The sequence below is a fragment of the Phoca vitulina genome, unplaced genomic scaffold (genome assembly GCF_004348235.1).
Source record: "Phoca vitulina isolate PV1807 unplaced genomic scaffold, GSC_HSeal_1.0 scaffold39, whole genome shotgun sequence".
In the NCBI taxonomy this organism is placed as follows: domain Eukaryota; kingdom Metazoa; phylum Chordata; class Mammalia; order Carnivora; family Phocidae; genus Phoca; species Phoca vitulina.
In genome coordinates, this window is record NW_022589742.1 from 349,485 (window position 1) to 365,542 (window position 16,058).

At 46.2% G+C, this 16,058-nt stretch overlaps 1 protein-coding gene across 2 annotated transcripts in view; it reads right to left on the bottom strand.

Annotated features, from left to right (window-relative positions):
- Positions 1–3,846: 3,846 nt before the first annotated feature.
- AFF2 (AF4/FMR2 family member 2) overlaps positions 3,847–16,058 on the bottom strand; it is a 445,879-nt gene continuing 433,667 nt past the window's right edge. For both annotated transcript variants that reach the window (XM_032428215.1, XM_032428216.1), the window contains 3 exons: positions 14,389–14,441; positions 9,122–9,312; positions 3,847–5,104 (listed from right to left, as the gene is read on the bottom strand). In XM_032428215.1, coding sequence (XP_032284106.1) covers positions 4,983–5,104; positions 9,122–9,312; positions 14,389–14,441 — 366 coding nt within the window. In that variant the 3' untranslated portion in view covers positions 3,847–4,982. The remainder of the gene's footprint in view (positions 5,105–9,121; positions 9,313–14,388; positions 14,442–16,058) is intronic.

Below are 16,058 nucleotides of genomic sequence, written 5' to 3' on the forward strand. Positions count from 1 at the left end.
ACCGAGTTCAAAGAAGGCCGGAGCATCTGGGATGCATTTGGCTACCGCTGTCACCCCCTGGGCTCTCCTCTCAGAGATACTTCTCCTATTTGGTAGCCACATGAGTGGTGCGGGCCAAAACCAAATAGGTAAAGCGTTTACAGTTCTTATTAAGCTCCGGATATGGCAGCTGGCTTCCTGCTGCCGAGGCTGGAGAACAATGAGTCCCTCAGTAGGAACAAGCTATCCCCGGCTGAAAGCATCCACTGTGGCATTCCTCAGGAGGTTTCCCCCAACTGGTCTGCACGCTGCCGCCGCTCACCACCAAGTGCTGGGGGCCACTGGGTTTGCCACCACAGCATCCTGCCAGGTGCCTGGTAGCAGGCTTCCTTTGCTTCCCCCGTCCCTCCTCAAAGTCTAGTACAAAGTAAAGAGCCAACAAAATCGAGGTCACTGGCAAAAGAGTTTGAAATTTTGAATGATTTTTATTAAACACCATTAGTCTACACTGCACAGTTAATGAAACAGCAAAGCTCCAATCTCTTAGAAGAACGATGATTGATCATGGATCGGAAAAGCAGTTCAGTGTCCCCTAACCCAATGTGAGCCTGATGAATGATTCATTAACATCTCATGTCAGAAGCAGAAAGGGGCAAGAACTGCAGCCTGGCCTGGAAGGACTTCCCTACCCTCCACCCCCCCACCCCCCCCCCCCTCCGCCCTCCCCACAATGCAATTCTGAGTCGATGGATTACGGAGGAAAATGTGATGCTCTTGGTAAAGAGGGCTTCTAGATTTGCGAGGAGGAGAATGGAAAGGGAATTACTTTTTCTTTCCCTGAAAATATCAGATGGTAGGATTAACGTCTGAGACCAGCCTATCCGATTAGCCTCCTGCCAGGGTAAATGCCAATTATCAATACACAGATGCCATCTCTGCTGTTGGAGTTTGCTAACACCAAAGAGAAAATGAATCAGGGTTTAATTATGAGAATAAGGCTGTGCGGGTGGAAATGACAAACAACAACAACAACAACAACGACAACCATAACGACGAAGAGGAGTTTAGTCTGCCAGTTGCATAACCGAGCAGTGACAACTGGCTCAATAGTTTTCCCCCCACAGAATTGAATCTGGGGGCACTGAATCAACCCATTCATTTGATATTGTGTAGCTACACTGTCTCGCCACACAGTTTCTCAATGGGGATAGTGATGCTTCTCTAAGCAAGGAGTTCATTGCCTTACTGAGTAGTCCTACCCAGCGATCCAGTTTGGTTCTCGCACCTGCCAACTCACGCAGGTGAATGTTATCATGTCTGTTGAGAAGTACGTGAGGGGGGAGCCCTCACAGCTCAATTGATTCTGCCTTCAAAAATGCTTTCCAACTTCATACTCCAACTTCAACCTCCAGGATGCAAATTTGAATAAAACTAACTCCGAATCAGACAGCTTTGGGAAAGATACGCCAGAGCAAGTATCTTTCCAATGCATTTAGCGGTGCAATGTCCAAATGCAGATCCGGACATTTGGAAACTCAACAAAACACATTTTAGCCAATGGTTTCCAATTTAGCAACTTGGTTATTGACTGAAGATTTGGAACTTTTTATGTCAACCTCAAGTCTTTTAAAAGTTAGCAGCAGCTAATCTGCTTTTCCAATTATGTCACCCAAATATAAAACTACGAGTATTTTCCCAATGAGATTATTAAGTAATTAACAGTCTACAGGCTGGCTAACAACATGCTTACGGCTAAATTCTACCCCGAGGACCACACTAGTATACTCTTTTCCAAATTAATCCTACCTACCAAACTCAGACAGTAATATGACAAAACCACTAAAAAATCCAAAGTTAATTAAAAATACAAAGCCAAGCCAACATCCTCACACGAACTTGTCAAACTCCCTGTGGTTGGAGCTTGGGTGACAAAGGAAGGCATAGTGGTGGCCCTACCTGGGTCACGTAGCAGGGCCGAGATCCTTCTGTGTCAGGTGGAGCTTCCCATTACTCTGCCCATTCCCCTACCTCCGTGTGCTCATTGAGATGTGTCTCACCAAGCCTCTGTCAAGGTCTCCAGGCAGGATCTCTCCCTGCCATCCACATGTCCTACATCCCTCCCACAAACTGGTACACTGAAGAGATTTACTTGACAAAATATCTCAATCCCTCACATAAGCCACACACCTACGACACACATCACCATTCACAATGTGATGGCTACAGTGCCTAGAAAACAGCAACAATCCTTCATCGTGAAACCAAAGACCGTCTCATCTCCAGGGATAGGAAGGCCATTCCTCCTCCAGGTTTAATTGGTTTCTAAGCTGCTTTACAAATGGGTCTGCTAAATAATCAGGTGGTGATCCTGGGCTCAACTGTCAGATTGGATCATCGTGTTGCTGATTTGGTGTTGCTGTATCGTCAGCCACCCGAGGTGACACCAGGCAGCGGGATTCTCTGCTGCCTCCCTGTTGTATGGAAAGTAGATAAAAGGACTCGCTGAAACTAGAGCTACAGGTCTTTCATCCACGAGGCAAGATGCTGGTTTCTTTTTGGAAACTGCCCCTAGCGTTCGAGTGTCTAGTTTCTGGAGACTGAATTTCAAGAAGAATCTACCCCTAAATCTGTGATGGTCTAGGATTGTGGTTTAGGTTGAACTTACAAGTCAAGCCAGTGGGCTTCATTATATAGTAATAGTCAGGCACTCTACCTGGTAAGCCATGGAAAAACGAACAGAGAACTTGAGTCACTGCAAAGCCATCAGCTTAATTTTTATATGTGACACCCACCTTGGATGTTTGGAGTCTTTCATGTTATCATTTTCCCCATTTAAGAGGCTCAGAGAAGATTCTCTCAGGTTTCATTTGTGTGCATGTCTGTATGTGTGTGTGTGTTGTTGCGGAGACCGCGAATGTAAAGCTCAACCACACTGGGAGCATAGAAAGTGGTGGGTTCAGCTGCTGGGATGCTCCCACCAGTCACCTGACAACATGGCCTCAGCCAGTGGAGTACAACTTCCACAACCTTATTATAAAAGGGTCTTGAACTCAACGATGACCAGAGCGGAGCTTGAGTCTGGCTCTTTTGCAATTGGGAATGTATCTTAACCTTGACAATGAGAGTGCAGGGTGATCCCTTGCTGTTCCTATCACAGACTTGCATGACAGGCTTTAAGAATCATACAAGTTTGCACCTTTCATGTGCATATGTCTACTATTTATCTGGTCATCGCTCAGTGAACAGAAATCAATAAACTCAACAGATTCAAGGCGACGTGGAATTATACACCAGCAGGTAATTATAAAGAACTAATGTATGACTAGTGTTGACTACAGGTGGGGGATTCTTCTGGTGAGATGGAACACCAAAGATGATATTTACATGGTGATGTTTGGGGACATAAAATGAATGTGGAGGATCAGAAGGGGTGGGGATAATTACAAGTGATGTGGAAATGTCTCCAAATTAAGTGAGCTGTTACCAATCTTCAGGGCTCTTTCAAAGCACCCTAGGGTGAAGCGTTACCCCAAGACTAATTTTTGTTAAAGGGCTAGCCACTACTTAGAGAGTTTGGAGTTTTCTCTGGAATGTTCATGGAAATGATTCATGCTAATATAGACTTTAATAACATCAGTGATTTCAGTATTTCAGTCAAAAGCTGATGAGCTCCAAAAAAGGTAAAGAAAGATCAAAGAGGAAGAGGAAGAGGAAGAAGAAGAAGAAGAAGAAGAAGAAGAAGAAGGAGAAGGAGAAGAAGAAGAAGAGGAGGGAGGAGGAGGAGGAGGAGGAAGAGGAGTAAGAAGAGGAGGAAGATGGGGAAGAGGAGGAGGAGGAGGAGGAGGAAGAGGAAGAGGAGGAGGAGGAGGAGGAGGAGGAGGAGAAACACTGTGAACTAGAAAATGTGGATTATAATTGGAAGCGAACTGTATATTCTAACTCCTAGGTAGTGATAACTTGACTTTTGTTTCCAGAGATTTGAGCAGAATACAATAAAAATAACCTGCCAGTAATGGACCTGCCTACCAACTGCAAAGATGCAGAGGTATGAGTTCCTTGGACATTTCCAGACCTCTCCCCATCTCTCATCTCTAAAACCGGAGTGCAGTATTTTGGCACCTAGGGCGTGCACCCACTTAACTGCCCCTCAAAAGGAGAGCTTTACACAAAAGAGAATCCCAGGTGAGGATTTATGCTTCAGATCAGGGAGTTCAAAGATATTTAATGCCAGCCGATGTCTTAAAGTTGTCAAAATCAATGTTGCCACTTCATCTCATTAAAATTTTAAAAATAGGGCATCAGGGAAGGGATGTCAGCAAGAAAGTCCTCTGGTTGTCTGCCATAGTATTGTTTTAAGAGTGCCATTGCTATGCTTATTTGTTTTCTTAATACTCTTGATTTTATGATGTGGCTACAACATCTAACCAGTGGGTTTTGACAATGAAAATTCTCACCTGGAGACTGAGTCGTGGGAACCACAAAAGTTTAACAATGGATTCTGAAATACGTTCTTTTCTGGACATAAGAGTATAGTTTGGGGAATGGCTATTGCGGAAAATTTGAATCTTAGTAGGTCCTCTGTGTCTAAGTTCATATATATATATATATATATATATATATATATATATATATATATATGACATATCGTTTCATTTCTCAGGAACCTGTTATCATCACAAGTACTTCCCATTCTTTGTTTTGGGTAGTGTGGACTTAAAACAATACTGTAGGGACTGTGTCATTGTATCAAGCACAAAAGGATGGTGGGATCTGAGAAATGCATATAAAATACTGAAAAATGACTAAGTAATAAAACATATACTGCTCTCAAGTTGTAGTGTCCACTTACAATGACTTCTGTTTTTCACAGATATCAAAAGAAGCATAAAAACAAACATAAGCAAAGAGAACTTTCCCAAATGAGTGGAGTTCCACCAGTGACCGTTGGTGCTCTGGTAGAGGTAGAGTGATGGGTGGCGATGCTGGAGATGGGGGCGCGCCCACTACAACAAATGGGCATCGATGCGCAGCCAACACAGTCCCTGGCGAACGTAGCGGACGAGATTGGTCATGCTGCTGTGCTGGGTCAGGGGCCCCATCAGTGTGTCCAGATCGCCGAAGAATTCTGAAAATCAGAGCAGACCTTGGTCAGGCCTTTGAATATCATCACAGAAATACACGCCAGATGGCTTAAGCTGCCTTCACGTGATAACACAACTATGTGGACATTGGAAAAGTTTTCCCTGTTTCTTCATTCATTCAACAAAAATTTATAGACTGCGTGCTGGGGGACCGAAGCTCCGTATGTCTAGGAGGCACTATTATTTTAATCTTTGTGTAGCTCCAAAAATTCTGTGGCATAAATCATGTTTGTGTTACTGTGATTAATAAAACACAAATTCATTCAAATCTGTTGATTCATAGTAAGTGTTTTCAAATCACTATACATTCTCTCAGCGGATTCTACAAGAATATTATAACCCTGTGGAGGTTTGTGAGGTGTGTGCACACACACACATCACATTATATCTAAAAATGTGTTTGTCTATGTGTAACATTTATATATATTAAAATATACACATAAATTACATATATAAAATAAAATGTACTTGAATATATTTTAACAGTACATAGAGAATTTGTATTTTTAGATATTAAAAATTTATATTTAGAAAGAGGTCCATATACACAAAATGGTAGGGAGCCATGGTTGATAGGATATTGAGCTGTTTGCCATTGTATGTGTTACTGAATTGAAAGTATTCTCTTTTTCCTTTGTCTAAATGAACTGAGTTTACCGATTTTTCTCGGCACGATGCAGACATAGCCAGTGAACCTGGACAGCAATTACAGCCATCAGCATCTAACGCTAAATAAACGTCTAGAAGGCATCTGATTTCGGGTCTTATTACCAATTCCTTTAGGGAAGGGAAATGACCTGTCGCTAACAACTCCCTCCTTGCCTTGAAGGACACGGAAAGTAAGACTACCCGGGCTGATTCCCCTCCAGCTGATTTGGAGAAGGGGCCGGGCTGAGGCCACACTGCTAACCACTGGGGCTGGAGTTTGGGACGGTCTGCTTTGGAGTGGGGTGGGAGGTATGTGGAAAAGACTATCTGATGTCTAGAAAAGTATCTAGGCGTCCCCTTTTCATGTCTGCATTTATTTGTCTACCATTGTGTTGATCTTGGTTATGAGAGGGCTCTCGGGTATCCTCTTTGTCAGCTCCCGACAGAGGAGGCAGCCCCAGCCAGGAGGACGTCACGCCTGTTCTGGTTGGCGCGAGGAATGTGGCAGCGGAGGGGGTAGTGTGTGCTGAAGGCTACCTTGAAGTGGTTGGGATGCTCACCCGCCTTCTTGGAAGGCGATTTGCATGCAGGGGCTCCATGCGCTTGATTGACCAGCAGATGGTATTTCACTAAACAATGCACTGATTCTTCACGTTATGTATAACATATGGGCTCCTTCTCTAGGTATCGACTTCATTTGATTATGTGATACTTTTAAACCTGTACTACACAATAAAAGTAATTTCTGCTGATAAAGGAGTAAATTATTTTTGGCATCTGAAATACTTCCTTATATAACACAATATTAAGGGAAATGCTAAAGGACCTAGTCACTGCTGAGTGAACATGAGCCACACGTGAGCCAGGATGCTGTGCACTAGATACCCAGGTTGCCATTTTTTTTTTGATTTTTAAATTTTTAATTTAATTTTTATTTTTTTTTAAAGATTTTATTTATTTGAGAGAGAGAGCATGAGAGAGAGAGGGAGAGAGAACGAGCAGTGGGGAGGGGCAGAGGGAGAAGCAGGCTCCTCGCTGAGCAGGGAGCCCCATGTGGGACTCGATCCCAGGTCCCTGGGATCATGACCTGAGCTGAAGGCAGACGCTTAACGAACTGATCCACCTAGGTGCCCCCACCAAGTCACCATTTTAATAGCAGCTTTGAGTAAGCAGCTGGGGAGGTAGGGAAGAGGGCTTCTAGACCAAAGGCCAGGGGGCAGCATCACCCCCATTGGCTGATTTTAGCACCAGAGTCCTCTGCCAGAAGCCATCTGCAGCTGCACGGGTGGGCAGGCACGGAGCGGGGTGGGGGAGTGCAAGGACATGGTTGTCCCCAGTGGGATCCAGAGTAACAATCGAAAGGGAAGCTCCTCAGTTCCCCATCTCTATGTGGACAAGACAGATGGGGGAAGGCTCTCTGACTCTAAGCAGAGTGCAGAGCTGTTCTGATGGAGTATTAGGCGGGGAACTTAACAACTCCTGACATGCTGTGCTAAGGACAAGATTAGCTCCATTTCCCTTAATATCAGCACAGCCACCACATCGCTCCTGGAAAGTTCTGTGGTTAATTTTGAAGGAATTACTTTAGCAGATTTTGAAAATGGATGCAATTATGACAGAAATCCATAAATATTGAACCGCCCTCCAGTTACCAATACAAAATAAGAGAGAAGAGTAGAGGCAGACAAGCTAGGCAAGTCTTAAGATGCTTATGCTTTTACTTGCACTTCTAGAACTTTTGGATGGGCCTGGCCATCTGGGCCAGTTGTCTTTGGAATTTCAGAAGCTTAGAGAAGTAGAGAAGTGCCCATCACTCAGGTAACTGAGGGCAGGAGCTCACTGAAGATCTCTGAGGACCTCTTATTAATCTCGCTCTCTTGATGGGCAGTGTAGCCTAGTGGTTCCGAGTTCTAGATTCAATTCCTGCTTCCAGGGTTAGGACCTATGATGTCAGGGGTGAGTTTCTTAACCTTGCCTCACTTAGCTACAAAACAGGGACAAATGAGGCAACAAGTGATCGGGCAAATAGTACAGTATCTGGCAAGTGGAAATTGTGGCCCGATTTCTTCCCAGTTACCGATGTAACCAATACCTGTGAAGAGTCCCAAGGGTCAGTGTAAGTCTATAGCCGGGTTGTGGGTCCAAGTCTCAGATTATGGAATGTGCTCTGATAGCCACAGAATCTTGGAGTCACATAGATACATAATAATATGGAGTAAGTGAATAAATATTTGCCGGCTTTCTACCTTGAACCTGCTATTTTATGCTAGTGGCTGCATACGTTATTATATCCATTACAGAAATGGAAGCTAGGAAGTGGCTCAGAGATTTGAGTAACTTGCCTGAGGTTGCCCAGCACTGCATGACCCAGGCAGGATTCCAACTTAAATGGTCAGCCTTCAAAATCGGCACCCTTCCTACTTCGGCGGGACTCTCTCCACACAGTAGCAATGCACACGCCTCCCAGGTCCTGGCCAGACAGTTCCGCTCTTCTAAACTGCGGGGCCCCTCTTCGCTATCTGATTCCCAAAGGCCCACACCAGTTCCCACCTTGACTGTCTGTGACTGCTGGGCCAGAATCAGCCAAGCCGAACGAATGGCCAGGGCAAGAGTGCAGTCTGCTTGTGCGTCCCACCTTCATTAGGATAGCGAGACTTCCCTGTGAACCTAGGCGACAGCCAGGGTCACAGATGGCGGCACGAGTTGCCAGAGACCACTGACTCACCCTCTGGTGGAGCAGGGTCCTCCCTGCATTTGTTCTGCAGCAAAGCCCATGTGTTACCACGAACGGGACCCTGATCCTTCATCCCAGCTGTCAGTGTGGAAAAAATACCAGCTGAGCTCTGGCCTTTGCTTCTGAACACAAGCCATGTCATCACGTGCTCCCTGGAGCCGGGGGTTGTAATGAAAGTAGCAGGCCTGCAGTTCAACCTCACCTCTCCAAAAAAAGAAAAAAACAACCCCCCAAAAAAACAAACCCAAAAGATTAAAGTTGACAAAAGAGGCCAACGGGATCTTAATTAATTTGCAAATCATTCTTTTCTCCTTTGCCTCTGTTTTTCCGTGCTGATCCTTACCATTGAGGGAAAATCTGAAATGGTCATTTGCCAACATGTCACAGCTCAGACTAGTTTAAGCTTTGAAGGAGAAAAGAAAAAAAATTCCAGGACTTGCTTACTCTCTCAGCAAAAATGTGGTTACTCTGTCGGCCCTGAGTTAACCCCTTCTTGCCTCCTCTATACCCTGGAAATCAGAGAGACAGAAAGATAAGGCCACCATGGAAAACTCAAGTGCTTCCAAGCACGGTTGACCCTACCATGGTCCATGAGTGTGGGTGGAACAGGTAAGCATACCTTTGTTCTCTCTTGTCAGTTTGTCAGCCATGTCCCAGTGTTCGTAGCCCCGTAACACGTTGCTGGTGATGTTGACATGGCTGGCGGCCATGTGGTGAATGCGCTGGGGGATGGTGACCGGGCCGTTGTTACAGCTGCCCATTGCATTGATGGGAGAGACGTTGTTGAGAGACACCGGGGATGGAGTGTTCCTGGGGGAAGGGGAAGAGACAGGCCTGGTGAGGCTGGCTGCAAAGAGTGACTGCGGCCTTCTAGGCCTCCCTCCCCATGCTGAAGCCTCACGAGAATGTCACTGCCGCATGAGGTTTAGCGTGGTGAGCATATATGAAGCCCAGGTGTGGAGAAGCTTGTTCTCAGAAGACATCTTGTAGTTTCTGCCAACACCTTAGTTTTCTCTAGATGCCCCAGAGTAGAAAGAGCCTATTGATTATCATCGCATTCTGGCCTTGTCTGACCAACCCACACAGGGCTACAGGGCCAGGCTCTAGAATGAGCCATGCTTCTCCTTTTCTAACTCAGTTGAACACTGATGTCTCCCTGCCTCTGACAACCCCTGGTGACTCCATCCACACTGCTTCTTTCGTTTTAAGATAGCAGAGAGAGCTGGGTGAATCTTTCTCTGGCATTCATCCTATCCACACATGTAGCTCTTATTTTGAATATATATAACCAGTGTTGTGAGGTTTCAGAGGAAGACACATCTCAGAGCTGTGCTGATTTCTCTACCTGCTGCCAGATGGCTAGTGGCAGCTAGGAAAGGCTATTATCAAAGTGTTTTGTGGAAACCGCAATGACAATTTGCTCCAAATACAGTCACCACAATAAACGAAGTGCAATTCTTGAAAGCCCCCCAAGGAGCAGTATTAGGGAAGCCAGAAAAAGTAAGATTCTGAATAATCTTTGAGATTCTCGAAGACGTGCTACAGAGATGGCTGTTAATTGCTGACCCTTCACCTGCATGCTGTTTATGAAGAGAAGTCTTTGCAGGTCCTATTTGGGCAGAACCAAGGTCTGGATATAGATTGTGGTTCAATACTTTAATGTCAGCAACAAGGAGTCCCCTGCAATCTGCACATATCAGGGAGGGCCTGGGTGCTTCCTGTGCATGTGAGCAAGGCCTATGCACCCCCTCAGCCTTCCTATCCTCCTTCAGGGAGACTTCGAAAGACTGTCCAGTGGTGCCCCAGTGTGCCACGTTGTTACGATAGAACATTTTGGGGGAGTAGAAGAAATGGAGAAAGCTGTGTTTGGGGCTCCTCCTCATTCCTCCAAATACACCCAGCAGATCATCAAGGCAGCCTGTCACTCCCCCTCGCTGTTCCCAGCTGTGGCTGCTGGTAACTCTAGATTTCCAGGTTGGCTGTGTTCCTCAGAGCCGATCTGTGCTCACAGAGCGGATGTGCACCCCAATGGGCACGTGAACACAAGATCTGGGGCAATGGCTGGAGTATTGCTAACTCAATTTGGGAGCGACTCAAATCGATACGCTTGCCTCGAGACTCATGTGGGGTGTGCCGGGCCCTGTGAGAGCTTTGGTCCATTTCTGGAAACAGAATATATCTTCTGGTATGTTCTAGTATGAGGGGCAAAGGGGATCCTCACACTTGCTCTGCATTTGTCTGTGAGAGGGTGTGAAAGTTTTCCTGTTCTGTTTATAATTTCTAAGACCTTTTGACACTTCTCGATGGAAAGATTTATTCTCAAGGCAGGGGTGGAGTGGGGCGATGTCCAAGCTAAAGAGCCTAAGCACAGAAGGGTTAACCAAAGACCAAAAAAAAAAAAAAAGAGCCACCCCAAAACACACACATACACAAAACAGGCAGTGAATGCTGGATTTCTTTGTTGTGGTGCTTGCAAATGCTATTTTCTTTTCTCTGAGTAGTGGTCATTAACTCTTAGATGCCAACTTAAGGCAAGAAAAGAGTATGTCCTCATTTGTAATGGCTAGAGAAAAATCCCAAAGCTGTCAGGTGTCTCAAATGTTGAAAGGGGAACCATGTTGTGCTGGGAACAGAGTATGTACTGGAATCCCGGGAGACCTGTATTCTAACCCTGGCCCTGCCCTAAATGGCTGTGTGCTCCTGGGCATGTCCCTTCCCCTTGCTGAGCCTTTCCTTGACACAAAGAAAAGGTTGGATTCAGTGATTTCTGATCATGTCCAGAAGTCACAAGGGGAAACACATCACCTCTGTTTACTTTGTATATCTTGAAAAGGCCTTTTTAGCTTATGACATCCACGTGCTAACTGAAGGGCTATCTTTGTCTCTTACTGCCTACTTTCTCGTAAACAATAACAATCAGTAGTGGAGGCAAGGGGAGTTAGGGCATGGGTTTGCTTTTGGTCATGGCGGATCTTACACGAGGCTCTAGGAGTGACCTCCCAATGAGCGTATCTGCAGGCCGCATTGTACTGATGAAAGAATTCCAACCTGCCTAAGGAAGGCTGTGACTCTGGCTACAAGGGCGTGATGCTGCGCTCATCTCGGGGGGCCTCCCACTCCCACCTGGCTCTCCACACAGCTTGAGGTTCCCTGTCCCGTTTTCTTTCTGTGGGTCTACTTGTAGATCTTGTTTTTCTCTTCACACCTTCATGGCACACGCAAATGAGGGTACACACACAGGCACCCACTTCCCACCACTTTCACCATTAGCACACTGGTCCAATCCACATCTCAGCCACACTCGCCCCCTTGCTGTTTGTCAGACTCATTAGGCACAGCCCACTTCGGAAGGTGGTTGCTGTCCCTCTGCTTGGAATGCATCCCCCCCAGGTATTTACATGGACTGCTCTCCACCATCCTTCTCTAACGTCCCAATTCAAGATAGGTGTCCTGCTCCCCACGTGATCCCTAGCGAAGCTTTCTATCCCCCTTCCTGGTTTCCATTTGTTCTATGACCTTTGCCACCATTTAGCAAACCACATAGTTTTTACTTTTTCTTTCCAACAGAACGTGACCTCAAGGAGGGTAGGGATTTCTGTCCATGTCTATACCCAGTGTCTAGACCAGTGCCTGGCACACATCCTATGTACTTAATGAATGTTAAATAAATGAATGAACTGTCTTCCACCATCCCTTTGTCATTGTTTAGTATCCACTACATAGAGAGGCTCTGGAGAGGGTAGGAGAATAACATATAGCACAAGATGATGGGGGTGTGTCTATCAAGTGCCTGGCAGAGTGTCTCATCATCCATAGTACACACTCAGTAAATAGGTGGCAAATGAAAGAATGAATGGCCCCTTATTGGGAAGAGCAAATGGTCTAGTAGGGGAGCAGGCCCATGAGTTTCTGACAAGCTAGAATAAGTGCCCAAGGCGAAGTATACACCAAGAGCTCTGGGAGTTCTAGGGGTGGGACAGTGTATGCTTTCCAGCTCAAATGGTAAAGTTACCGTGTGCCAAGCATGGTGTTCAGATATTACCTCTAAGCCTCGGAAAAAGTTTGCCAATCCCTGCTCGGTACTAAGCAGATTGTTCTTCTCCTTCTTCCAACTGCTTCTTTGCAAATTTTCTCCCCCAGGCCTCATGGTCAGGGGTTGCTGCTTCTGGAAGATGCCCTTCCAGGCCCTGTGTGGTGCCAGCCACCCTCGTGTGCTGGGGAAAGTAGGCTATGGCCTCGCTTGCATAGAAGACGCCCTCCTTGACCATCCAGGGAGGCCCAAGCTCCTCTTCTCTTGGGCTTCCATAGAACTTCGTTCCCATCTGTCCCCTCCCTCCACTGGACTGTGTGCTTCTGGAGCGCAGGGATCCCACTGGAGTCAGCTGTGCCCCCAGCCCCTTGTATGGAAATGTGCCTGAGGTGTTCGCTGAATGAAAGGGAGGTAACCCGTGGGTGACCATTTGGAGTTGCTTCATTCACAACCTCTCTGGCCTACCAAAGGGAGTGTGCTTTCTTCACACAGAAGCTGCCTAAAACATCCTTTCAGGAGGCTTTTAGTGTGACTTCACAAGCTTAGGATGTGTTCGAGTTCTTTCATTTCAGAATTAAAAGAAATTTCCCAGAAATCCTTTAATAGCTGCTTACCTGAACTTGCCCTCGCTCTACTCTGTGCTCAGAGAAAATAGCTTTCTCTGGGCCTTTCAATGGTTATTTTTATTTTCTCAACTTCCAGAGAGAAGCATTCTTTTGCTTTTGTTCGTCAATATAAAAGTAAGACTTAACAATTTAAACGGTACTTCCTTTCAATACAGTAATTGAGTTAATGCAGAGTTTTTAATGGGTCTGTTCCCTCACTCTGAATGTTTTTATGATCTCAATGTAGAGTTCGTGTCCCACTGCTTTGGGAGTATGCTTTGTAGATATTTATAAAATGGCAAGAGGAGACTAGAATACGCTGGAAGAAAGTGTATGGACCAGAGACACAAGAATTTTGAAATGATGAAAAATGGAAAAAGCAGCTCTTTGCCAAAGCCTGGGTCTGTAGTCATGGAGTTTCCCTTCCCACTGGTGGTGGCAAGTGGGCCTGGGGTGGTGAGGGAGGGACTGGAATCAGACAGAACCCTGATGCTCAAGCACGGAAGGGCAGGCACGGAGCCAATTTGCACCACAGACAGAACTGGGCTTCCAAATCTCCCTCTTAGCAGGAACATCTCTCACCCGGGGCCTTGGGCCTCGGATGCCAAGGGGTCCAGCCCTTTCCTTTCAGAGCTGGAGAAACATGCCCAGTGCGGGGGAGGGGCCCCTGAGCCCCGCCCCCACCCCAGCCCCATCCCTCCTGGAGTTCCCCTGGGAGCTAGGGACAGCCTCAGGACCAGGTGGATGCTCTTCCAACTATGGGCAGTGGAGGGAGTGGGGGAGTCCACCGAGCCGTAGATCAGCAGTAGAGTGGATGCTTTTATGTATTTTAGGTCAGGGTGTTTTAGTATTAATATAAAAATCACCATGAAGGCTCATGAAGGCTAAGTGCCTTCACATTCTCAACACTATTATGCCTTTGGTTTTATTAAACGGCACTTACTATGTATCAATGAATATTTCATTGGCCTTTCATTACCGAGTGAATCATTGAAAAATCACTGCCATCTCATTAACAGATATTTTTATGGCCATCATTTGGCTTAAAGATCAAATAGTTAGAGAAATTGGGAATCGCATCATGTTAAACTTTTCTGTCTTGCCATTAGCTGAAATCTGACCAGAATTTCCTGTGCACAAAAATTACTCTAGTCTCAGAATTGGCCTTCACTCCTGAGTTGTCAATACAAAATATTTGGGGTCTCTTAATTCGCTGAGTTTCTGAAAAAGCAATTTTCATAAGATACTTACTTTCCATTGCCTACCCAGGGAGATGGTATCTGAGCGACTTTTGAAGCGTTTTGCTAAAAAAGAGAGAGAGAGGGAAATAAGGACATCTATTTTGTGTTTTATTAATTCAGAAACAGATGGAAGTGTGATTTCGAGTACATTAATATTGATTGCAGCATTTCGGGATGCCTCCTGTTCTGTTAGCAGAGCTGGGATGTAAGTGCACGTCAGCACACCATGACACACTCGATGAAAATAGCTGGGTAGGATAATTAGCGGGCTCCAATCAGGACCATGCAAGTCACTTGATGAAAGATCTTATATACTAAAAGGCCCAGTAAAATCAGACTCAGTTCTCCAAGAAGTGGCTTAATTATCCTCATCTGAAATTTATTCTGCAAAACAAGCTCTTCAGAGTACTGGCAAGCTTTTCACCTTTAGCTCCCACGGCAGAATTTTTCCCTGGGATGCAACGTGGGCTGTAATTTCTGACATCGCAGGAATGGGCCAGGACGGAGCAGTGTTTTGTGGTTTGTTTTGTCGTGAATCACCTTGATTTGCTATCTTTACACGCAAATCCCTGTTTATCAAAGCAACTGGTCTGGGGCAGCATTGCCGTGGATCACTAAGGATTCTTTGTCCCTCTGAATGGAACTGGGCTGGTTTCAAAAGTTGGCCTCCTGCATTTGGGGAGCCACACACTTGCGGAGCACTCAGCACCACCACCTTAGGACAGTGGTCCAGCTCACCATAATGATGTCACCAGGTTAGAGCCCAGAGTGCACAGGACCAGGACCCCCGGGGCACTGAGCCTGACTCAGGCTGGCCTTTTCAACCGCAAAGACCAAGGTTATACTTCTCTCCTGCCTCTTGGGTTCCAGTCCAGCCCCCTTTGCAAATGGGGTGCTAGGGAGGGTCAGGCATTTTCAGGAGCCCAGTGAGCAGGCAACACTTCTCTGGAGCACGGAGACCCACACCTAAGGTGTGTTCTACAAACTCCAGTTTTTAATCTAAAAGCAGCTCAGCGCGCTGCCAGAGGAGTGAGTTATTTGACATCTGTTTGGCATTTTTGCAGTGCCCTGAAAGTCACAAAGAACAGGCCAAAGAGGACAGATACTAGAGCTGTGGCTCTCAAAGCGTAAGCCCAAGACCAGCAGCAGCATCACCTGGAAACTCGTTACACGTGCCAGCTCTCAGGCCCTGTCCCAGGCCTCCAGTATCAGACTCTGGGGGTGGGACCCAGGACTCAGGGTTCGCGAGCTCTCCAAGGGATCCAGATGCCCACTCAGGTTCGAGAACTGCCTTTCTACAGCATACGTGGAGACCGTACACTTGGGGGGGATGGGCAGCTGTTGTATTTGACGCGTCACCTACAGGAGCACCAGCTTTATGGCATCGTGGCCACACCACGGAATAGCTGGCGGACGTGCTCTTTTTCCCAACTGAGTTGGCATCCTCATACAGCTGTGCATCTGGGTGACCAATGTGAAGGTCATGGTTTGATTCATCTCAGACAACTGCTTTGGTGCAATTTAGCCAAGCAGTCTCATGCACTTGGCAGAAATAATAGTAATAATAATAATAAATAATCATCCTTTTCCTTTAAGACGTGACCAACAGGAGCCTTGAGCCTTCTCAAATCTGAATCATGACCAGTGCGGGGGGGGGGGGGGGGGGGGGGGGGGGGGGGG